The sequence below is a fragment of the Euprymna scolopes genome, chromosome 43, assembly GCF_053919585.1.
Source record: "Euprymna scolopes isolate OS-2025 chromosome 43, ASM5391958v1, whole genome shotgun sequence".
Lineage (NCBI taxonomy): Eukaryota > Metazoa > Mollusca > Cephalopoda > Sepiida > Sepiolidae > Euprymna > Euprymna scolopes.
In genome coordinates, this window is record NC_136524.1 from 33,680,023 (window position 1) to 33,705,761 (window position 25,739).

Genomic DNA, 25,739 nt, shown 5'->3' on the forward strand with positions numbered 1-25,739 from the left:
AATTTCGGTGTACAGCCATTTTTTAACCTACTAAGTACGTACATAAAGTTTTTGCTCAATTATAATTGTTTTCATATTAGGGTAAAACTGGATAAGCAACCATTTTTCTCTTAATGTTAATTTTTTTTTTTTTTTAGTATATTTTATGGATTGTTCTGTTTTAACGTTCTTTAAAATGAGCAAATATTAATTAGTTGAATTAAAATTTTTGGCGGGCTGTGCCTGGCCTGCGGGCTGTAGTTTGGAGATTCCTGTCATAACGAATTATGAATGGAGATCGCCATCCTACCAGTGCCACATCTGTACACTCATTTGCATCTTATTTTCTTATTCTTTTTACTATGGCAAAACAGTGGTTTGTGTTAGTTTCTTTTGTTCTATTGCTATCATTGAGGTGCTGGTGTATTTAAACATTACCTAATGTCTGGCCTCGAAAAATTTAGATCACATGATATTATTTTACATGATCTTAACTTGAAAAATGTCACATCACCTGAAAGCACTTATCAATAATTGACAAAAAAAAAATTCAATTCAAATTATAAAAGACAAACAAAACAAAATAAAAATATTTTTCTAAAGAACAATCTAAAAACAAAACTTTCATTAAATGTAAGTGGATTCAGATTTTATATTCAAATAATCCTTTTTCAATTAATTTACTTAAAAACAACTTTGGTTTGGTTAGTTTTGTGTAGAAGTATCCATAATTATATTTTTTGATAAGTTTGTTTTTTCTTTCTTTTTTTTCAGGCAAAACTGACATTTTCAATGCAGTATGCTATTAAATTTAGAAAACAAAACAATATTTAATTAAAAAATCTTTTAAAATTGATTTCTTTTGTCAATTTGTGATTTTACTGATATAAAGTTGGACAATTTTTTAATCTATTGTTAAAAGTCCTCTGGTAACTTATTTTTTGGGGGGAAGGGGTAATTTCAGACTAGGTGACATTTTTGGAGTTTACACCATCAAGTAAACTAAATTTTTAGAGGGCAGAAATTTGGTACTGTTAAAATACACCAGCACTCACTGAAGCTGACGCCCTGATCAGTCTACTACTAAATTATATATATATATATTCCAGGTTAATATTTTCCAGAGGTAAAGCAACGAATGAATTTTTAACAAGGTCCATACAAGAGCGCTTAATACTGAAATAGAGCAAGATATACTTTTTATTTGTTTTACATAGGCAGTCATATGTATATGTCACTACACATTCCTAAGCATGTTTCGGTCAATGGGGTCTCTAGTTACTTATAACTGGTTGACAGAAACATGCTCATGAATGTGTAATAACATAAATGCTTATCTAAAAGAAATAAAAAGTGTGTATATATATATAATATATATTATATATATATATATATATATATATATATATATATAGTATCTTCTTTGCTACTGTAGCAAAATTCAACAGCCAAAAACTTGAGTTTTCATTAAAAACAATAGCTACCGTTTTTTGTCAATTTCAAACATAAGCAATGTTATCTACCTAATCGTTATGTCACAATTAACTAAATATTTCTGGAATATTACATAAAAAACATGTTTTTCCATGATTCAATGGAAAAAATAATTTCGGCCATGTTTGTTTTATCATGTGTGACAAACACAAGGAAAATAACTCATAATTTGAATTGGCCTAAGCTTTTGACAGTTTTCAAAAATGAATTACCTCCCCTACTAATTTGTGCGCTCTTCAGTTCTTATGTAAGCTAAAATTGCTAATTTCTTCGAAAACCATTTTCTTTAATAATTAATTTTCTACCTTACTGTTTTTCGTAATTTAAAAAAAAATTTTTTGTGACATGACAATTCAGTAAATACAATTGGTTTCGCTTGAAATTCAACATTATAATTTTCGAATTTCACTACAATAACAAGAAAACATGAAAACATTTTCTTTTTCTAAATTATGTTCTATAAGAAATCTGGTTACACTGAGAAACTGCTTTGAATCCAATCATGGTCTAGAGATGTGTACAAATGTGTTTGAGAAACACAACATTAAGAAAAAAACATTTAAAAGAAACAAAATTTAAAAAAAAAAAAAAAAAGGCCCATCTTTTAATTCTCTTTCTTACACCAGACAGGCATAGGTTTATTTAGTTGGGTAATTAATGAATTTTCTTACTAAGAAGATTTTGTTCACTGGATAAACTCTGAAATTTGGACAATCTTGTCTCAGTCAAATGACAGACAAATAGTTTATTTGTTTTGTTTTGTTTTTTTGTTTACTTTTGTAAGAGATCTTTTCTTTTCTTTTTTTCATATCAGATGTCCATTACATCATCATCTTCAGGTGAAAACGTGATATCATTGAAAGTGTGAGAAAGTGAGTTTGCTGTGTCAGGCAGTAAGCTGGAATATAAAAAAAAAAGTTCATTATTTGTTTGAATGATATAAATGAAATGTATTCTCAAATTTTTGCATAGTTAAGAATTTTTTTTTCAGAAGTCCTTTTTTTTTTCTTTTCTTTTATAGACCACAAAGTTGGAAGTGTTTATTTTTACAACCAACTCCCTATGTTTAGATATGCCCCAGAAAGGGATATATTTGTTTTAATTAGCCGAGTGAATCTTAGTTACACTAATAGAATAATACTATTTACTAAGTTGTCTTAATGAGCAGTTGTACATAATCATAATTGTGCACCGGAGAGATACTATTAGTATATTTAGTTAGCTGTACTATATCATAAAGGTCCATACAAAATTTCAGCCAGATTGACCCAGTAGTTCTCCAGAAAAAGTGGAACGGATAGACAGACAGAAAGATTAAAAGAAATATGACAGATTGTGAAAGTTGTATCCACTAATGATTAGTATAGAACAGCAACAAAACAAAGACTGTTGGATATAATGACTGACCCTTGCAGGACAAGGCAGGTATAGATTGAAGTATATTTATTCCAAATACGGTTCGATTATAGAAAGGATTGTGAATTTTATTAATGATTCCATGTGTGGCATTGTTTGGAGTGTTGTGCTTGATTAATATAAATATAAAAATTTGGTTAAAGTTTTTATATGTACCAAAAAGGGAAATATTTGTTTGAAGTGACTGAGTAATCTTGGCCACAGTAATAGAATATAATTTAGTAAATCACTTTAGTAAACACTTGTACATAGTTGTAGCTGATAATAAACATGTTTCAACGCCTCTCTCAGGCTGATACACCTGTCCCTATTTATGACTTACACCAGTCAATCATATTCTTGTGAGAAGGAATCTTGATGTTCATTACACCAAACCCTTGAAAAAATGAGATGAGTATGTAACAAAATTTAATTAACAAAAGAAAATGAAAGATGGCCCATAATAAAATTGAATAAAACAAAGGATTTGAGCAACCAATGACAAAATAAAGTGAAAAATAAAATATTTCCCAACCTGAGAGAACAATGATTCTTCTAACATTCCTCCTCTATGTAAAATTTTACTTAAACTGGGTCTATTATTGAGTTTATTCTATCATTTTAAGGGTAACTGACCAAAAAAAAAGTTTTACTTTGGAAGATAAATTCTGGGGAATTTCTTTTTTTTTTTTTGGGGGGGGGGGGTAGTTTACAAAAAAAAAAAAAAAAAATTACTTACCCTACAATTAATCCTATATCCAAATAGTTATCAATCCCACCTTCCTGAAAAAATCATGTCATTAACTACTACTAACCTAATGTCCAAGCCCCCCCCCCCTCCCAATAAAAAAAAATATCTTTAATCATCGCACAAAGTATAAGTTTGGGTGACTCTCTCCAAAGAAACAAACAAAAAACTTTAACATGTAATCACTTAAAAATGTAGTTTCTGACAAAAATTTAAAATGCACAGGACTTATTTCCTATGAAAAAAATTGGTTAACTGTCCTAAAATGCTAATAAGAGATCATATTACTATTTTTTTTATATAAGTGTGTAAATTTTTATTTATGTGTATAGTATATAAATTGTATAATTATTTTTAGCTCCTGTTTTTTTTCTGCAAAGAACCATTCTGTTACGTTTTAGAATTTTTTTACATTGACGATTAATGATTTGTATAATTCAAACTATTTTCATTTTGGTTGTTATTGCCAATGTTTCTCTTACCTTCTTCGGGTGTATCATTTTCAAACTCAGGAATTTATAAAGAATTTATAACTGAACCTGTCACATAATTAAGGTTTTCGCTTTTTATTAATGCAAATGAAAGCGAAAACTAAAAACTTTCTACAGTTCTAAATTTTTTAGATGAAGCATGAATATTTGTTTAGATTGAGGATTGATAATTTGTATTAATCAGATTATTTTTGTCTTGGTCATTATAGCCACAATGTTTTGGTCGATGTAATCTTGTACCTTTTTTAGGTGCATCATTTTCAAACTTAGGAACTTATACAGAATTTACAACTGAACTCCTCACATAATCAGGCAAGAATATACACAGATGAGGGCTATAACTGTGGAAATTCCACAGGTCCTGCTAGTTCCAAACCACATATGGGGATGCTACCAATGCACCAATGACGATAAATATAGTTTTTTATCGTAAACGTTAAATGGATTACATAAAAGGTTCCATTTGAAATTCAATGCAGATTCCCATATTTCAACAAGATACACTTAAAGGAATTCGGAGGTTACATAGACACTCAAGATGAAAACAGTAGCCAGAAAAATTCAAATAATACGAATTATCAGTCCTCATAAAAAAAAAACAATCAGAAACAATTTTTTATCGTACTTACCTAATATCTGGTAAGTTTAAGGCACTTTTTGATGAATTGTTTCCTCCTCCTGACGGCTGACTCTCACGCATGTTCTCAGTCCTAACACTGCCTTCAGATGAACTTTTCACAACGTTAGCCAAAACGTCCGGGGGTCTCCACAGCACAACATCTAAACATGGTTTAGGGTTTGGCAGAGATATTCTGAAAATAGCAAAGAAAAGCAAAAGGAAATTTTTATCTTAAAATAACATTTCAACGAATGAAATCCTTTTTTTTTAATATATTTTTTGGAAATGATTTGTAGGCATTTATTTTTTAATGTGGATTTCTGAAAATTAAGAAATTTTTGGTGTTTGTCCAGAATTCTCGCTATATTAAAAGACAAAAAGAAAAGAAATATCTTTATGATGTACATATCTGTGACAGAAAGAAAATATATCATATTCCAAAAAGCATAAATTTATCAAGTAGTTTATGTTTTTAAATAAGAAAATCAAATGTTGTGACTAAGCGAACAGTTACGATATTGCGCATCATTTTGAAAATAAGCTGAAGGAAAAAAGGAGAGAACTCCAAATAATTCGAACTGTCAAAATTCTAGAAAGCCATTCTTAACATGGAGAGAATGGAAATACTTAAATTTGTTTAAAAATTATTTTCTTTATAAGAATAGAACTACTTGATCAATCTATGTGATTCTTGGAATACAATTTATTTTTTTCATCGAAAAGGTACATACACATTTCTTTATTTTTTGTTTTTTTTAATATAGGGAGAATTCTATACAAACACCAACTTTTTATCTATTTTTTGTGTTGATTTATTTTTAGTGTAATTCTTTTTTACATACATTCACGAAAATTTAAGCAAATTTTCATCGTTGGGAATGATCGTCATGCAACTTCGCATCACAAAATTAAAACTTTTCTAAATCCATAACTTAAGTTGTGTAATCTATATTCATGCATTTCTTAGTATAGTCATGTTGAAACACTACTTTTGATTGTTGGATAATGCGAGAGAGGAAAGGAGTAGGAGTTGCCTAATGCCCATCACATGAGAGGAGGGGGGACGTTCTGGCTTCTGTTTTTCAAGTTGGGTCTTTTTTTTAGTTTGGGATTTCATCTATATAGAATGTTCGTCAGCCAATGGACAGTGTTAAAGGTGCTAATAGGTGCTTGCCTTTTTCCTGGGTCATTTAAAAATGACAGTTCAGACAGACTGTTTACTGGCTCCTTTGGAAATGTCGAAGTTAATTTATGGCACTTATCCAGTTTTACATCAATACCCCCTCTTGTGTTGCATGTGAGATGACACCACAAAAAAAATAGTGAAGAAATGATGAATGTGAGAAGTGCGAAGGGCCAACGCTGCCTTCACATTTTTACCAAGTTTCAGAAAAAATCTAATGGATGGGGCAAAAGTTATGGTGTAAAAAGTGTAATTTTTTGCAATTTTGGGGCATTTGTGACCCCCTTTTGAGCTCCTAGGAATGCTAAATCCCAGTGAAAATGGACAAACGATGCAGTTTCACACCTTAAGACAAGTATATTTGAATTCAGCACCATAGAAAACTACAATATAGATATACAGATCAAGTTCTTGAGTAATATGAAAAAAGAGCTCCAAAAAGGCATGTTTTTTTAGCCCTAAAAGTCCCAGAGGGCTGTGAACCAAAATTTTGGCAGGGTCATCCATACTGAATTTATATTAAGAACAATGGCCTCCACATTTTGGACAAGTTTCAGGAAAATCTAATGGATGGATCAAACACTATAGAGCAAAAAGTGTCATTTTTGGCCATTTTGGAGCATTTTTGAGCTCTTTTGAGCCCCTGAGGGTGCCGAATCCCAGTCTAAATGGATAACAGTGCAGTTTCAGGCCTTAACATATGTATATTTGAGTTGACCACCGTAAAAAAACCGCTACATAGTCAGACATATCCAGTTTTTGTTGAGAAATATGAAAAAAGAACCACAAAAAGAGGCGTTTTTAGCACTGAAAGTCCCCGAGAACGCTAACCAGAATTTTGCCAGGGTCACCCATACTGGATTTATATTAAGAACAATGGGCTCCACATTTTGAGCAAGTTTCAAAAAAGGCTAATAGATGGATCAAAAGTTATGGAGCAAAATGTGTCATTTTTGGCTATTTTGGGGCATTTTAGACCTCTTTTGAGCCCCTGGGGGCGCAACGGGAATTTTTGTAAAAATAATTTTTTTAGTGTGCACATATATTTAATGAAATACAATTTGTGGCAAAATTTCAGGAAAAACTAATGGACGGTTATCTGGCAATAGTCCGGACTAACAGACGCCACTGAAAACAGATCCCTCTCCGATAAATCGGGGGACCAAAAAATTATAATTGCACAAAAACACTTTATGTGTTGGAACAATTTTGGAACTGTTGGAACAGTTTAGTGTTGGAACAATGAATCAAAATTGAGAATAAAAAAATTTAATAAATAGATAAAAATAAAAAAAATTTTAAAAATCAGAACTTTTTGAGGTATCGGAATTGGAAAAAATTGTATATTTTCAGATGCCAAAAAACAATTCTTTTTATTGGTCCCCCGATTTATCGGAGAGGGACCTAGTTTTCAGTGGCGTCCATGCTATTGCCAGGAGTGGAGCTTGATTAAGTTCGAGTTACATTCCTTTGGCATTAAACTTAATGAAGGCGATATAAATGGCCAATGAAAGAATTCGGCAACCAAATTAGTTTGTTTTGTTTTTAACAAAATTGCTTCATGAATTTGCTTAATTTTTGCCGTACTGTCTTTTTTAATTTAACACACAAGTACATAAGGTTTTGTTAAATTGTTTTTTTTCTTTTTGTGATCAATTTTTAAATATTAAGGTGAAATTCATCTGTACTGTCTTATGGTTTATTTTCAAAGTTTTTCTTTCCCAGCCAGATAAAAAAAAAAAAAAAACACTTTGAATAAAAGATGACAAAGTGATAAGTCAAAAACCTGTTGACATCGTCAGACAGGAATTGAGTTTGGCTGATGTATGCGACAAAATTGATTGGCAAGTGGTTCTTATCCAACACTCATGACATCACCAAAATTAAGGAAAACTGAGCTTGGTCAGTACTACATGAGTGACCATTTACAAATAGAAGTACTGTTTATGTAGGAGGAGGACAACAACACCTCCCTGCAAAACTAGTGTTGTTTAATTTATCTCTTATGACTGGCACATGTATACAACTTATGTAGATTGCTTGTCAATTTGAATATCTCCTAGAAACTTCCTCCTCAACTCATGTGCAGGTAAAAGAGCTGGTTCCACCTACTCCAGTAGGGTGGGAAAAAAAAAAAAAAAAAAAAAAAAACTTAAGATACTTTCCATGAAAGAAAAAAACTTTTGATTTTCATTCCTAGTCGTTTCTATGTTTTCGTTTAAAAAATAAAAACTTTTATTTCTTTGAAAAATTTGTTGAAAATAAAAATATTTCTTTTATATAATTGAACACATGGTAGGTCTTATCTTGTGCTAAAGTTTTGTTGTTACTTGCACACCTATGTCACTGCACTGAAATAACATTATTTAGAAACCTATTCTTAACATGGAGAGGTGGGGAGAGGTTCTGTAAATATTCTGTACTTTCACCTAACAAATAAATAAACAAAAATATTGTAAAAATTGAATTTCACTTGAAAATACTATTTAAAAAAAAAAAAAAAAAAAAAAACGCATGGTAACATAGATGCATAAATACTATTTTGTTTTCAGTGTTTTTGCATTGTTCACATCTTTTTCCAGCAATTTTTTTGGTTGCTTAGTATAAACTACTGGAGGATGCCAAAGCAAACTTGGGTCAGGAAATCAATTGTTATAAATAAAAAAAAAAATTATTTACTCCTCCTCATGTCAAGGTTGTGTAGCTCTGCTAGTATTCAATAAATAGTGATATTTGAGTAAATGCTAATTTTGGTTTGTGGCATTGAAACTGGCAAAGCTCTTCATCCATTTTGTTTTGTTTGTGTTCCCTCAGTCGACAAGGTCATATATGTGGTGATGCTCTCAAAATATTGTATACTCCTATCACACATAAGAGTTTGCATAATAAAAACTGGTCAGAAAAGAAGAGAGAATGGAGAGCAAGATGTCTCCCAGCTGAAGTGGATTCGCACTCCATTTTCTGGCAAGAGCCATCAGTAATTTGGGCATTAAAAAGAGAGTGGAAAACAAAATCCATCTGTAGCAAGAGCGAAATGGTGAAGATGTGGCTAAAAGAAGAAACATGGGATTACAGTAGCTAGCTACCTCAATACAAGCTGTGGTGTGATTAACCCCAGATGGTTCATCTGAAGTAGGGTATATGATGTCGAAAGACTCGAAACACTTAAGGATTCCAAAAAACATCACTGACAAGGTTTTTATCATAGAGTGAAGGATAGAATAGTAGACCAATTTTTTTATTATAAAGTGGAGGATAGAATTCAAAATTATGTGGTGCGTTTATGAAAGGGAAAGAGCATCAACCATAGTCCAAAAGCAGATATCTTGATCAACTTTTCCCTTCCTAAGCGAGAAGTTATCTGCTTTGCAGATAGCAATCTGAGGGACAAGATATCTTCTTTGCAGATATCTTGAACTTTTCCCTTCTCTCACAGAAGAAGTGATGAAAAGTTTAGCAAGATGGTACAATAACAACTTGAAAGATTTCAAACAGGTTACAGTGACAATCAAAACCATTGACGAGAATCTAAAGACAATCAAATGCTGTCCACTCCAAGGTAAATACAAGGTATGGTGTCTTCAATCCAATTCTGTTATGGCCTCTTCTATCAGCACAGTTGAGGCAATAGAAACAAAAATCAGCAGATATACAAGAAAATGGCAAGGTTTGTTGCCAGAATTATCAAATGTAACTCTGTATAGCAAACAACCTAAACTAAAATTACTACTTAAGTCTATTGCAGAGGAGTTACTGTAAAATGTTTTTGACTTGTGATGGGGGGTATGAAACGAATGGATTCGCCAATCATTTTTATAACAACGGCTGTGCTAAACAACCAATCAAAACGTTGCAAAATTATTATAAAAATCGTCGAATTTTGGATTCAATCAGTTTGCCATTTGCTACGTCACGGACCGCATTTAATTCTTCACCGCCATCTTGGTTACTGATTTGAACTACGCCGCCATCTTGGTTACTGATCTGAACTACGCCGCCATCTTTGTTCAACATAATATCTTAGAACTTAAGAGGTTACCTACGCGACGGACCGCATTTGATTCTTGGTCACTATCTTCGTTACTGATCTGATCTACACCGCCATCTGTGTTCAACACAATGTCTCAAAACTTAACAGGTTATGCGCCCAGCCACCGTCTTTTCTTTGACGGATCGGAATCTAAATTTGAATTGTGGCAGGTAAAATTTCTGGGATATCTAAGGATTCGAAAACTACACAAAGTCATACAATCTACAACAGAGAATCCAAACGACCCCAAATTTCTCGAAAAAAAACGTGACTGTTTTTTCAGAACTGATTCAATGTTTAGACGATAGAAGTCTGTCTCTGATTATAAGAGATGCACTGGATGATGGGAGGAAAGCATTGAACATATTACAAGAACATTATTTATCAAAAGGGAAACCGAAAATAATATCCCTATATACAGAATTAACCTCTTTGAAACGTAACAAGGATGAAACGATTACCGACTACGTCATAAGGGCAGAAACAACCGCCAATGCCTTAAAACTGTCAGGTGAAATAATAAGCGATAACTTGTTGATATCAATGACCCTCAAGGGACTTCCAGCCGATTTTAAACCATTTACAACTGTTATAACTCAGAAAGACAAACCCATAAATTTCAGCGAATTTAAAGTGGCATTGCGCAGTTACGAAGAGACTACTCGTATGCTCGTGGATAATAATAACTCCAGCAATATTATGAAGTTCATAAATGCTTCTCAAAAGCAGACACCACCAAATTACGCAACGTATTCTCCAAAAGCAATTTTCCCAAGAAAAAGAATAAAATTATCTGCTATAATTGTGGACGACCCAACCACAAAAGTTTCCAATGTCGATATAAACGCTCTAAAATGGACTCCGTAAAAAACGTTGAGAACTTTGAGGAAGAATATACATTTCTATTCATATGTAACTTTGACAATACCACAAACGGTAAAAACCTCCTTGTAGACTGTGGTGCTACAGCGCACGTTATCACCAAGGAATCTGATTTTATTAACTTTGATTCAAACTTTAATCCTCAAAGTCATTTTGTCGAACTTGCCGACGGTAGTTAAATAAATGATATAGTCTTGAAAAGAGGCGATGCTAAAATATACCTAAAAAATAATAAAGGCGAAATCTATAACTGTATTCTAAAGAATGCTCTGTTTATACCTACATTTAAGCAAGACATATTTTCCGTGCAGGCTTCAATTAAACAAGGTGCGAATATACAATTTGGCCAAAATACATCAAAATTGACATACCCCAATGGAACTGTATTTGACATTAAAGAAAATGGCCGACTATATTATTTAAAAAGCATGGTTCCCTCAAAAACTGCCTGTCACGACTTGGAAACCTGGCATAAAATTCTAGGACACTGCAATACAGCAGATATAAGCCGAACGCCAGACAAAAAAGCTACGAAAATTCTCTCACTTGTGCATTGTGACTTAACAGGTCCAATCAGCCCGTTAGGGAGAAACAATCTAAGGTACGTTTTGAACTTTATTGATAATTTTTCCGGTTTAATTATGGTTTATTTTCTAAACAAACAAATCCAACACTATCCTCGCCACTAAGAAATATTTAGCTGATGTTGCCCCGTACAGTTCAGTAAAATGTATTCGCTCAGACAATGGGACTGTAAAGACTTTGAACTTCTACTAATTAACCACCGTATTAAACATGAGAAATCGGCGCCGTACTCCCCCTTCCAAAATGGCACAGCTGAAAGGGCATGGCGAACCCTTTTTGAGATGACAAGATGCCTACTTATCGAATCGAAATTAGCGCATAGTTTATGGACATACGCTTTAATGGCAGCAGCATATATCAGAAATAGATCGTTCAATAAGAGGCTAGGAAAAACGCTGTATGAAGCGTTTTGTGGTATAAAACCTAAAATGAATAGACTGCATCTATTTGGTTCTGATTGTTTTGCATTTATAGAAAACACTAGTAAACTAAATACTAAAAGCGAAAAAGGTACTTTCGTAGGTTACGATAAATATAGTCCTGCATATTTAATCTACTTTGCAGCTCAAAATGCCATAAAAAGGGTTAGATGTGTAAAATTCAATGATACATTAAATTTAAAAAATGGCGATCCAGTGAATGAAAAACGTGAAATATTACCTAGCATCTTAATCAATCACAATGAAAGTATTAATAACGACAATTACAGTACTTCTGACGAAAACAGTAACCAGACACGTCGATACCCAATAAGGGAGCGAAAAAGGCCAGACTTCTTACAAATTGAAAAGATACAAGATTACGCCGTGGATCACTGTTATTCGTTGAACAGCGCACCGGAAAGTTATGAGGCGGTTAATTCACAAAACCACCAAGAATGGGAACAAGCTATGGTATCCGAATTGAAAGCTTTATCTGAAAATAACACATACGAAATAGTGGCAAAACCAACAGATAAAAATATAATTTCTTCACGCTGGGTTTTTTCAAAAAAAAAAAAAAAAAAAAAAAATCACAGCTTCTGGCAGTGAAACTTTTAAAGCAAGATTTGTAGCGAAAGGTTTCTCACAAATTCCTGGAGTGGAATATTGTGCAACATTTTCACCAACGACAAATTTAACGACAATTAGAATTTTATTACAACTTGCCACACAGTACAATTTAAAAATACATCAAATGGATGTAAAAAATGCTTATTTAAATGCTCCGATTGACTGTGAAATCTAGATTTACCCTCCAGAGGGATTTAAAATGAAAAATAAAAATTGGGTGTGGAAATTAAATAAATCGTTATATGGACTAAAACAAAGTGCACACAATTGGAATTTAACACTCCATAATTATTTAATAGAACAGGAATTCAAACAATGTCCTGTAGACGCGTGCATGTATACCAAAAATGTAGGTAATAAATTGTTGATTTTGATTTTTTGGGTTGACGATATATTACTCGCCTCAAACTGTGACAACACTTTAAGAGATGTTAAAAATGAATTAAATATAAAATTTAAAATGGCCGATCTTGGACGACTGTCATGGTTCCTCGGTATAAAATTTACCTGTGAAAATGAAACTATAACTATGAACCAATCACGATACATTGAAAAAATTTTGCTCAAATTCAGAATGCAAGATTGTAAGCCGCGTTCAACTCCCGTCGAAATGGAAATAAATAAAAATATAGGGACCAAAACAAAATTCATAGATAACCGAATATACAGGGAAATGGTAGGAAGCCTCATCTACTTGATGACCGCAACAAGGCCGGACATATGTTACACTGTAACAAAGCTATCTCAAAACTTATCGAAACCGACAATTAAAGACCTTAATCGTGCAAAACAAATCCTTCGTTACCTAAAAGGAACCAAGGAACAATCTTTAAGATTTAAAAAATTCACATATCCTCTAAATTTAGAAGGCTTCTCGGATTCAGATTGGGCTAACTCTGAGGATAGAAAGAGTATAGCGAGGTATTGTTTTAGACTGTCAAAGACTGGACCTATGATCTCTTGGAAAACTAAAAAGCAACAAATTGTTGCACTTTCTACTTGTGAAGCAGAATATGTGGCTCTTACTCATTCCGCGCAGAACACCCTTCTAAAATCTATTTTAAAACCAGATCTAAGTAAAAAACCTATAGTAATTCATTGTGATAATCAGAGCAGTATCTTATTAGCAAATAATTCTATGATTCATCAAAGGTCGAAACATATTGATATCAGATATCATTTTATAAGGGATGAAATAAGAAAAAAATCTATTACTCTTACTTATGTGACATCTGAGAATAATATAGCCAACATTTTCACTAAACCTATAAAAAGAATAAAATTAAGACATTTTATAACCGAACTTTTTGGAATCTAATTATGAATAAATCTCTTTTCAGAAACCCAAAAGGAGAAGCATGAACAGTTAAAATCACACCAAAACAAAAAAAAAATTGTAAATTGTCCCAGGCACGACGTTAAACTGCGACCATTTCTGCCTTACTAACCAAATTAACCAATTAATACCTAACATAATGTTTCCAGTTTTTGTTACAAAAAAAAAAAAAGCCACTTGTTAAAACCCTTTTGTAAACCTCCTATTTTGCCAAATAGTTCTTTTTGTATCTTTTTTTTTTTTTGGCAAACATTTGTTAAAACAAAACAAAAATGTATATTTGTGAATTTTTGTGCATATGTTTATATGTATTTGAAAAGTATTCTATTTGTATGTTTACATATATTTAAAAAGTGTTTATTTTTATACGTATCCAAAACAAAAAAAAAATGGCTTCTTTTGCACACATTATACCAACATATTAATTCTTTTTGACCGATGAGAATAAAGACAAATTCCCATAGAACCAGAAGAAAAAGAAAAGAAAAAAAAAACAATTATTTTATTGGTTTATTTTTCTTTGTTCATTTATTTTTATTTATTTTTCTTTCCTTTTCTCAAGTGAAACCAAAATTGAATCCGAAAGGATTTTTCCATTATATCAAAAAAGGGGGTGTGTAAAATGTTTTTGACTTGTGATGGGGGGGGGGGGGGTATGAGACGAATGGATTCGCCAATCATTTTTATAACCAACGGCTGTGCTAAACAACCAATCAAAACGTTGCAAAATTATTATAAAAATCGTCGAATTTTGGATTCAATCAGTTCACCATTTGCTACGTCATGGACTGCATTTAATTCTTCGCCACCATCTTGGTTACTGATCTGAACTACGCCGCCATCTTGGTTACTGATCTGAACTACGCCGCCATCTTGGTTACTGATCTGAACTACGCCGCCATCTGTGTTCAACACAATGTCTCAAAACTTAACAGTTACAAACTTGGAAAAATCAAGTTCTATATGATGCTGGACAATTCCAATGACACAGTGGTAAAGACAGTACAACCCTCTATCAAAACAGGAAGGAAGTGGAGAGTTGGAGATGCTATAAATGAAGCAAAAGAAAACCTAGTTTCTTGGACAGAGAAATCTCTGCTGGGAATGACTAGAATTCAAGGATGGTCTATGGCTACAGCCAAAGATCACAGAAATCTGGTCATTCAGGAAATAAAGAGCAAAGAGAAAAGCAAAAAGCTCAAAAGTAGAGACAATGGACAAACTCAGAAGAAGCTGTGCAAAGATCCATTACATTGAACAACATTTAGCATATGTCACTGCTAAGGTTGAGCTTCATAATACGCTCAACTTATGACATGCTTTCGTCAATGACTAACCTCGCCAAATAAAAAAAGGAGGACAATTCAACCTGTCTTTTATACAAAAAAAAAAAAAAACACAGACTATGGAACATGTTCTTGGTTCCTGTTAAGTAGCCCTTGCTAGTGGCCGATATACGTGGTGTTATAACAGAGTACTGGAGGAACTGACCACAACAATAAGTAATCACATGAAGTCTGAAGCAGCTAACATAAACCGAAAGTTTTTTGCCGAGGGAGAAAAATGTGGATTGGACCAAAACGTAAAACTGGCCCATTACTAGTACATAGCCAAAATATTCTTGGAATCAATGAGGATAGATGGCTGGCTGGCAAAGTAATTACCCAAAAATTATAAGAGAAAAGTGTAGTTATGTCTGTGAGTATGTTGTATATATTATGTCTTCTTACTTACATAAGGGGACAGCCCTTCATGTAACAAGTAGATTTATTTATTCGTTTATTTAATTATTTATATTTTAATCTTATTTATTCATTTAATTTAAATTTATTCATTTCTAGTAATTGTATTTAAAATTTAGTTTATTTGTTTTATTATATTTATTTATTTTTCTTTTCTACTTTTCTTTTTAATTCTTTTCGATATAAGTTTGTCGTAACATGTTAGATGCAGCCTTTGAACATTTAAATGACAGGCGCAAAACCATTGCTCGTAACAGGAAACACTAAATTATTAAATGTCAATTTTTTTATTTGAGCAGTTCATTCAAATGAAAATTCAGATAATCGGATTCACATCAGTGGGTGGGTGGGGAGGGTGGTAGTAACAGAAAAAAAAAAAAAAAAAAAGAGACGAAGGCCCCGTAATGGTGCATATTCTCTCCTGATGACCAGATATTATCTGGAGGATGAAATAAAATATCCCACAAAAATAGATAAAAAGAAAACCAATAAACATGGTTATATACAAGTCTGAATAAACTAAGAGAGAGTCCCGGAAATGGCTCATTTTCTCTCTGGATAACTGACATTAACTGGAGGCTCTTTGTGTAAACAAATTGAGCATAGGTATTTGAATAATGTCAAAACATTGTTAATTCACTAGCTGTATAGCACAACGGTTACAAGCTCCGACTGTCATTTGGGTAATCGGGGGGGGGGGTCGATCCTGGTTTGAGGTAGTTGCTTGTCTAGCTGCACTGATGAGCTGTGAAACAGCGAAACAGTCCTGTATATGGATGACATATACATATATATATGGTTTAAATTTTATTCAAATCAGTTATACGTATTCGAAGTACTAAGGAGATTCTGTTCCAAAGGATCACTAAGAGATGGGGAACACATAATAGATATTCAGCACATGGAAGATAATCCAGAGATTTCAGGACAACTTTTATAATCTCCCTAGACAATTTTATACATACATGAATATGATCAAAAAATAGAATAAATTTGAGGTTTAAAGGAAGTTTGTCAACCCATAACTGTTTCAGGTTAGGAAGGCACTTAGAGATTTAGGACCACTTCCATTGTCTTCCAGTAAATTTAGACTGGACTCAAATTAAATTGCTTTTGGAGACACATTCCCCTATATGACTCCAAAAAGAATTCATACATTGACATGACTAGGACCAGCATTTCTCACTTGCTTACATGTCACCTGTCTTCCCCGAACAACTCCGTCTGTCAACATCTAGTAGCACATGACATCTCAAAAAAACGAATTTAGAAACAATAAAAAAAAAGTCATTCTAGCTGTCTGATATTGTAACCTGCACCTCCCAATCGTTTGCATAAATAAACCGACCATCAATCTGGCTCAATATGACGGAGAGGGTACACAAGTGTTATCAACCAATTTTTTTCAATAAATACACTTTTTTTTATTTATTTATCACTCGCCTGAAGATGATTCATAGAAATCGAAAACGTTTGTGACTACAACAAATTTCTTTTTACACTAACACAATATTCGAATGTTGGCCTACCTAATAGAAAAGATGGATTCGCAAGAGAAAAAAACAAGAATTATCCATGCTGTTCAATGAAATATATATATATATATATATTTTTTTTTTCTTTGTCTTTTCATTGAACTTTTTCTCAGAAACTAGTGAGTCGATCTGACTGAAATTTTGCATAATCTGTTATAATAAGGTGCAACAATTTAAGTATTATGGTATCTGTTCTATGCGCCATTAGAGATTAATAAGCATTAGTATTTAATGCAAAAATGAGCACAAATTTAACATTCAACCATAAAGCACTCATTCTAAATTAACGGCTAGAAGTTTTTTTATTATAATATAAAATTTAACTTTTCATTGTTTAATCATTGCTTTGTGCCTGTTTCTTTTCTAATTTTCTCATCTTGTGTATTTCACTGTTAACCACAGAACTCAGGATATTCCTTCAGGAGTTAAGCGTTCCGGTAAAATATAAATATTAATGTGGGATGATAATATATTAATATTAACATAACATTATTTTTACTCAGGCTGTAACAATACATATATATAAATAATCATCCACATACAGTACTGTTTTGTTATATCACAACTCGTCAGTGCGGTTAGACATGCACCTTTCCCTAGTCGTGGATTGAACCTACAACTGTCATGTTGACAGCCGGCAGCTCTAAACTAGATAGCTATATATTTAAATAAAATATGTGGAGATTTCTCTAGAACTCTTTCGGCTATCATCTCTTCAGAAAAAAAAAAAAAAAAAATCGATAGAAAGCAAAGCAATATTATTGGTGAAAATGAAGAGCACTAAGGGAGGCGCATCCGAATTCCCCTTAGTGCCCTTTATTTTCGCAAATAATATTGTTTTGCTTGCTATCGATTTTTTTTTTTCTGAAGAGATGATAGCCGAAAGAGTTCTAGAGAAATTTCCACATATTTTATTTAAATCTATATATAAGTTTTGTACCTTCAAACATTTTTTTATAACACACACATATATATATATATATATATACACACACACACACTAGCAGGCTGCCAGGCATTGCACAGTTGTAAAATATGCTTATATATATTTTAATTAATGCAGATTTTGTATTTGTTATTATATTGGACCCAATATATAGTAATGATTTAAAAAGTTTAAAAAAAAAAAATAAAAAATAAAAAAAAATAGCTTGTGCGTCACAACCAGAAATTAAAACTAAAACAATTGCGCTTATGGTTTACTTTGTCCTTTGACGTTAATACCTGAGCTATAAAGACAGGTTTGCTTCAAGGATAAAAATTAAAACATGAACCAATAATTATTACATTACACATGGATATTTGTAATGCCATCATTCGACTTTCACCTGGCAAATTCTATTTTTTTCATTTTCACACCGATTTTCCCCTGCTAAAACTCAAATATAAAGTTTTGCATAGGTTCGAATACCCTATATATTAAGTTTTATGTCTGTATACCAAAAACTGACAGAGGAGTTTGATAGGCAAAATTTTTTAAACAAATATATTTATATATATATACACGCATATATATATATATAGAAAGTGGTTTGTGTTTACTATAAGCTTTTTATGCAAATATTACGCAAGTGTAAATCCTATAGAATATCTGCATGAATATAATTACACATAATAGTTAACTAAGGATGATTATTCCATAAGAAAACCAAAAAGACTAATAGGGAATTAATTAAAGTGAATGTTTAAAAGAATATGCAAATTAGCTAGCTCTTTTGCAGATGAATGCAAATCCACAATTTCTTTTTAAATGAAAAGAAAAAAAAAAGGAGGTTTAATATGAAAACCAATACACAAAAAGCCCAAATTTATAGGAGTGTGTATGTATATATATAGCTTTCAAAGTTCCAAAATCAAATCTCCTCAGTTATTAATTGATTATATTTCAAAATGAAAATTATGACAACTAACAACAATACTTGCAACTAACAATAATTCATTATTTTCATATCTCAGTAAATATTATTATTTAAATTTATTTTAACGTTTTTATTTTTTGTATATTATTTTATTTTTATTATTTATTTTACATTTCAGTTCTATTTTTAAGTTATATTAATTGTGATATTTAAAATTTCTACAAAATTAGGTCTTTATCGCATTATTAGTGGCTTGCTTACCAGATAAATTCCTTAAAAAACAGGAAAACATTATTTCTAACTTATATGGTTCAAATAATCGACACATACTGCCAACAATCTTCTCGTAAAGATAACCTTCATACTGTGTTTATCTTAATTCATTATTTTTCGTATCTCAGTAAATATTATTAAATTTAAAGTTTTTATTGTTTGTATATCATTTTATTTTTATTTTAATATTTCATTTTATTTTTATTATACCACATTTCAGTTCTATTTTTAACTTATATTAATTGTTACATTCAAAATTTGTTCTTTGTTAAAATACTTTTTATGCGATAAAATGTTTTGAATTAGATTCGAAACTACACATCTGATTTCCTTTTGTTTACTTTTGCGAAGAATTGGTTTGATAGTTAAAATTGATGTATTTAATAATTTTATTTGTTAACCACAACACTAAATATAAGATTGTTATATTTGTGTATTTTTTTACATCTCTTTGTTTACGTTGAGCATGCTGATTTGATTATTCAAGATAGATTTTTTTTCTTCTGTTCTTTAAAATGTTTATCAACAGTTAAAGGGAAGCAACTCTGCTGATTCAATTTTTAAAATTAATTATAACTAGCAGTTCAGACCGGCTTTGCTTGGGCCCTATGTACTGTTCATAACTTTATGTGCATAATTATATATATTAAAACATTATATTTATTATTATAACTTTATGTGCATAATATATATATATATATTAAAAAGTTTGACTCGTGTTCAGGTAACCCCACATCTAAAATTTCAAGTGTGTAGATCCAAAATTAGCAGAGGAGTTTGGTAGAGTCTGCAAAGGTCAACTCTTTCAACTTTGACCTCTTGGCAGCTAAATTTTCGCCCAAAAACTGATTAAAAAGCTTGCTGCATGTCTGAATACCTTTTATGTAAAACTTCAAATGTTTAGACTCAAAATTGGCTGAATAGTTTGCTAGAGACCGTAAAGGTCAAATCTTTTGAACTTTGAGTCTCTTGGCAACCAAATTTCAGCTAAAAACTGATTAAAAAGCTTGCCCTATGTCTGAATACACTTTGTGTAAAATTTCAAATGTTTAGACCAAAAGTTGGCTGAGTAATTTGGTAGAGACCACAGAATTCAAATTTTTTTTAACTGACCCCAATTTTGACCCCTTAAACACTCATTGTTTTGGACTCAAATCAAATTAAAAAATTTGATCCATATCCAAGTAACCTACATCTAAAATTTCAAGTGTTTAGACACAAAATTGGCGGAGGAGTTTGGTAGAGTTTTCAAAGGTCAAATCGTTGAACTTTGACAACCAAATTTCTGGCCAAAAACCGATTAAAAAGATTTACCCAAATGTCAATACCCATTATGTATGTTAAAACTTTCATCTTGCGGTCATTTTTTAAATCTTTCTTTTATATTCTTAGATTTTCTCTTTATTATATTTAATTAATGTTCAATAATGAATATTTTCTTACCCTAATATACATTAGATTATTGAAGTAAAGCATATTAATCATTTAAATATATTTCCATTGTTATTATATTTATATTCGACACCAGAAAAAATATTTTCTGTTTGCTTTCTATTATACTAGCCCAGGTGCCCTGCGTTGCCCGGGTGTTTGGAAATGCGTATTGAAAAAAAAAAAAAAAAAGTGTAAGTAGGCAGGCAGGCAGGCTCGAACCTGTACCACGAAGGAGGCAAAGAACGTGAAAAAAAAATATAAATAAAAAAATGACATTGCTGTTGTGCCCATCGCCAAACCGGAAGTGGTGTAGGTTTAAATTAAGGCTAGCCAATCAAAAAGAGGGGATGACTTTCGAAAATATCGGCGATAAAAGCAACCCATTCCTGTAGAAAAGTGCCCGGTTGAGGGTGAAGGAATTAATGTTTTTAGCCAATTTTTCAATATTTGTCGTCCGAAGGGTCAGGCTTCAAAATGATACTAATCTCGTGAAAATCCATCGCTTCTGTCAAAAGTTTTAGGCAGATATACAAACATGAATACATACATTTAAACAGACAGGTGAGATTTATATATCGATTATCATATACTAGCAACATGAATGAATCAATCTAGATTAACTGAATTACTTTACCGCCAAAAGTAATTCTGCATTTTACAATAAATTAATATCCTACGTTAAAACTTGTCTTTATTTATCTACATTTGTTAACTCTCTTGTATACTTTCCATCTTATCGTTTCCAAATATTTTTAAAATTTGAATCATCCTCCTATCTGATTTTTACTATTTCTTTATAATTCGCCTTCTATTCATATTTCTATGTGCATGTATTATCAAATGTAATTTACACTTATTAAGAATTCTAAGAATTGGTATGGTTAATAGCTATGTTTGGTCCTAAGTCAATATACCTTGTCTCTTGTTACAATCAATTATACAATTTTAATTTCTGGTATCACTTAAAAGACTGCTCAAATAAATATTCTCTAAATCCTTAATATTTATTAAGTTAACTTAAACATAAGTTAATTGTGTTCTCCTAAATACATATAACAAACTAAAAAGTCTAGAGTGTGCATTATATATATACTGGGGGGGGGGGGGGGTACCCGGTGCGGACAAGGTGTTTGTAGGTGCATGTGTTTGGGGGGGGGGCAAAACAACCCTTTTTGGAGGTGTAAAAGAAAAAAAAAGTTTTAGTAGGAAGGTAGGCTTGAACCCCAAACCTTTGACGTGGAGGTGGAAACGAAATGGAGAAAAAAACCCTGGGACCTAACCATCTGACACGAGAGACAAGGAATGAAAAGCATCTTAATTTAACGTTTATAAAACGAAATTAACAGGTGCGAGAAACTTAAGTCGCGTGATGTTTGACCTTGAAAAATGATGCGGCTGCAAACCAGTTTTATACTGAAAAGCGAAAGATACATGGGACACTCTAAAAATCTGGAAAAAATAATGCGTGAAAGTCGGGCAAATTAAATAGACAGGCGACCCCCGTTCGTAACTCTTAGATATTATCATTTTGATGTGATATAAAAAGTTTTAAAAAGGAATGAGCTGATCGAGACGTCCAGCGAAAAAAGCCTTTTACAGGCATACACAAAAAGCGAGCATAAACTTGAAAAATACATAAACTCCCACAAAGTTATTTTTTTGTTTTCTCCCCATTTTCAGCATAACCCTTTATATCATTTAAGGCTATCAACACATACATACATCTTTTAATGTTATCATGTAAAAGGAATAGGCTAGGCAGAGAAGGGTGGAGAGGAAATGGAGAAAAAGAAAGGGATAGAAGTTGCATTTTTGCCCTACTAGTTAATTGTAAAATGATAAAATCTATTTATTTTTAATGTTTTACAGCAGTTTGTAGGTATCAAATGATCACATGTTTCTGACTTCTAATGATTGGTGATACTGTAAAACCGCAATAAAATGCTAAAACTAAATAACATATATGGCAATATATATATATATAAAACATGCCTGCCGAAATTAAAAAGATATCCAGAAAGATCAGAAAAAAGAATAACTGTCGTGTTCAATCAGACATGCTTGAATAATGACTTGCTGCCAAAATATACAATATATATATATATATATCTATAATATAAAGCTGAACGTCTGCGTGTGTGTGTCTGGTCACGAATAGGCTCCTATATAGTTGACTATTATAGAAAACTGATCACATATAATGATAGAAGATGTATCGAGACACAGGAATGGATATGTTTGATCTGGCATAATGATGATTCATTAAAATTGTGGGGTCTGCGTATGTGCCTGGTCCACAAAGTATGGAAATAAAAAATTTAAAAATGAAAAAAAAAAAACGTTTACAAGTGTTTTTGATATAGATGTCCATAATAATACTTTGATAAGTATGTTTTAACTTAAATAGGGATGGTATAAAATTGTGGGGTCTGCATTCGCGCCTGGCCTCAATAGAATGGAAATAGCCACAAACTTTAAGAAAGACTTTTCATATCTATCTGCATAAGTATACTTTCATAATTATGTTTCAGTTTGAAGAAATATGGTATAATAAAATTATGGGGTGTTCGTTTGCGCCTGACCTCCATTAGAATGGAAATATGTCACAAAGTTTAACAAGGTTTTTTAATATAGATGCACAGAATATTGTGATAAGTGTTTCAGTGTGAACAGGTATGGTATAATAAATTATGGGGTTTATCTATTTCATTTTTACTTTCATCATATTTTGCTTTGGTTTTGATATCCCCAAATTCAAAGCTATCTCTTTACAACCCTTCCTTTTCATAACCTATCATACTTTCATAAATCAGAGTCCATTTTCTGTAGACCGTTTTTGAATCCAGTCAACGACGGGTACTTTTGCTAGTATATGTATATATAATAATTAAAATGAGGGTTATTCAAAATACTTTATAATAAGTATCATAATTTATATTTTGTTATTATTCATGTAAAAAATCTACTTTCTTTACCTTGCTCTTGATTCAATTCCATGAAATTGATTTTTCATGTTATTAACCCATAAAGTTTTGTCCTATAAATAGGATAAAAAATGTTTTTTTTTAATCTATAAGATAATATATAATAGTACTGTTTATTGCATAATGTCTCTGAAGAAAGGATAGAATTCATCAATATTCATCAACTTGAGAGTTGTTGGAACCATCTTGAAAAAAAATTCTTGTGAAATTTGTTAAAATTCAATAGTTTTCAATTATGTATGAACTTATATAATTGAATCTTGAAATCATAAGTCATTAACTCATTGACGACAATGCAATAGAATTCTTTGCGTGAATTGATTTGTTCCGTAGCATAATGTGTAAATTTTATCTTGAATGTATAGCTTATTGATTTCTAAAATATATCATGCATTCAGTTATGCTATTTATAGGAGAGGAAATATTTTGCTATCTAAATAAAACAAATTTATTTTTTCACTTTATTTTTAGTCATTACACCAAGTTTTAACTCAAAAGACCAGATACGTTGGAACTTAATGGGTTAAGATTACATATACCATAAAAGAAACTTCAGCCAGTTTTGTTTTATAGTAATGCAAAAAAAGACAAAAAAATTATGAAAAACAAAGCACAAAAACAAGGCTTATTCAATATTTTGTAATTGTGAATTTGAAAATTAAACAGAATCATGTGTGTATATGCATGTTAAATATTTACATTTCTTGCAGAATTTTCCTTGGTAAAACTGTTTTAGGAGCTAAAATGTCATTACTTAAATCTTCCACAATGTGAAGTGATCGTTGCGTCTTCTTCGAAGTTTGGTTTTCATCATCATCGATTCTGAAAAAAAAAAAAAAAAAAAAAAAAAAAAAAAAAAGAAATTGCAGGATACAAACAAAGATCATGAAAAGTGTAAACAAAAAAATACATTTAATGATGCTTCTTCGCTATAACAACAAAATTCAAAAATCAGAATATTGAATTTCAAGTAAAACTAATGGTATCTACTTAATTGTCACGTCGCAGTAATGAAAATATCCAAAAATTACAAAAATAGATAAAGTAAAAAATGAATTATTAATGAAAATAGTTTTCAAATTAGTGAAAATTAAGTTTTGCTTAAAAGAAAAAAAAAAAAAAGAAACGGAGAATTTGAATTGTAACAAAGAAAGTAAATGTTTTCTGAAAATTTTGAAAATCTTAAGCCAAATTAGCAAAACTCAATCTTCACTAAGTGTCTGAAAACTGTTGCATATATATGTATCACGCACATATACACAGGCGTGTATGCATATACATATTGACATATACACTTTGGCAAAAGAACAACTTCAAGTACACTTAGGGTGGTTTCCCTTAAACTATTCGCTTTACCCAAACCAGATATTACACAACACCAATACAGCAGTCATTAACATTCCAAATACACTTTAAGTGTAATATGCAAAAATTATTCATTTATATACATAAGAAAATAAAAAAAAAAAGCTACAATAATTCCCAACAATACTAATTAATAATAATTCATCACAACTTGTATCCTGGAAATTGGTTTGACAGCCATTCTGCGACACCGACTTCCAGAAATAAAGAAATGAAAAAAAAAATAAATAAATAAATGAAAGGAAATAAAGGAAAGCCTCGTTGAGCAGTTGTACACGTTTCTTTTTATTTTCCCCCATTGAAGAAGGGATACTATTGAAAATTAGGGACATCAATACCTACCATCTTCTACGACATATTATGTTGGTAAATAAATGTAATATAATTGAAAGTTATTAATAATTTTTTCTAATATTGTCATTCTTTTATATGCTAACTCGTGTCCATGGTGTTTCCTAGAACCGTATTGATATAGTCTTCAAGCACAACTCCTTTCACACTACACACAAGGCTTTAAGCAAACTACAACATCTGTCTGTTTTCATTAATAATTGTCTACTCAATCATTTTTGTAATTTTTGGATATGTTCATTACTGTGACATAACGATTAAGTAGATACCATTGGTTTTACTTGAAATTCAATATTTTAATTTTTGAATTTCGTTATTATAATGAAGAAGGGCCCATTTAAAGACAGATAAAATGTTGATTCGATTTAATTTACAATGGATGAACTTTTCAACTTATTCAAT

The 25,739-nt window shown here is 31.4% G+C and overlaps 1 protein-coding gene across 2 annotated transcripts in view; it reads right to left on the minus strand.

Annotated features, from left to right (window-relative positions):
• Positions 1-2,053: 2,053 nt before the first annotated feature.
• LOC145268273 (uncharacterized) overlaps positions 2,054-25,739 on the minus strand; it is a 99,392-nt gene continuing 75,706 nt past the window's right edge. For both annotated transcript variants that reach the window (XM_080123645.1, XM_080123644.1), the window contains 3 exons: positions 24,321-24,443; positions 4,737-4,919; positions 2,054-2,371 (listed from right to left, as the gene is read on the minus strand). In XM_080123645.1, the coding sequence (XP_079979771.1) occupies positions 2,284-2,371; positions 4,737-4,919; positions 24,321-24,443 (394 nt within the window). In that variant the 3' untranslated portion in view covers positions 2,054-2,283. The remainder of the gene's footprint in view (positions 2,372-4,736; positions 4,920-24,320; positions 24,444-25,739) is intronic.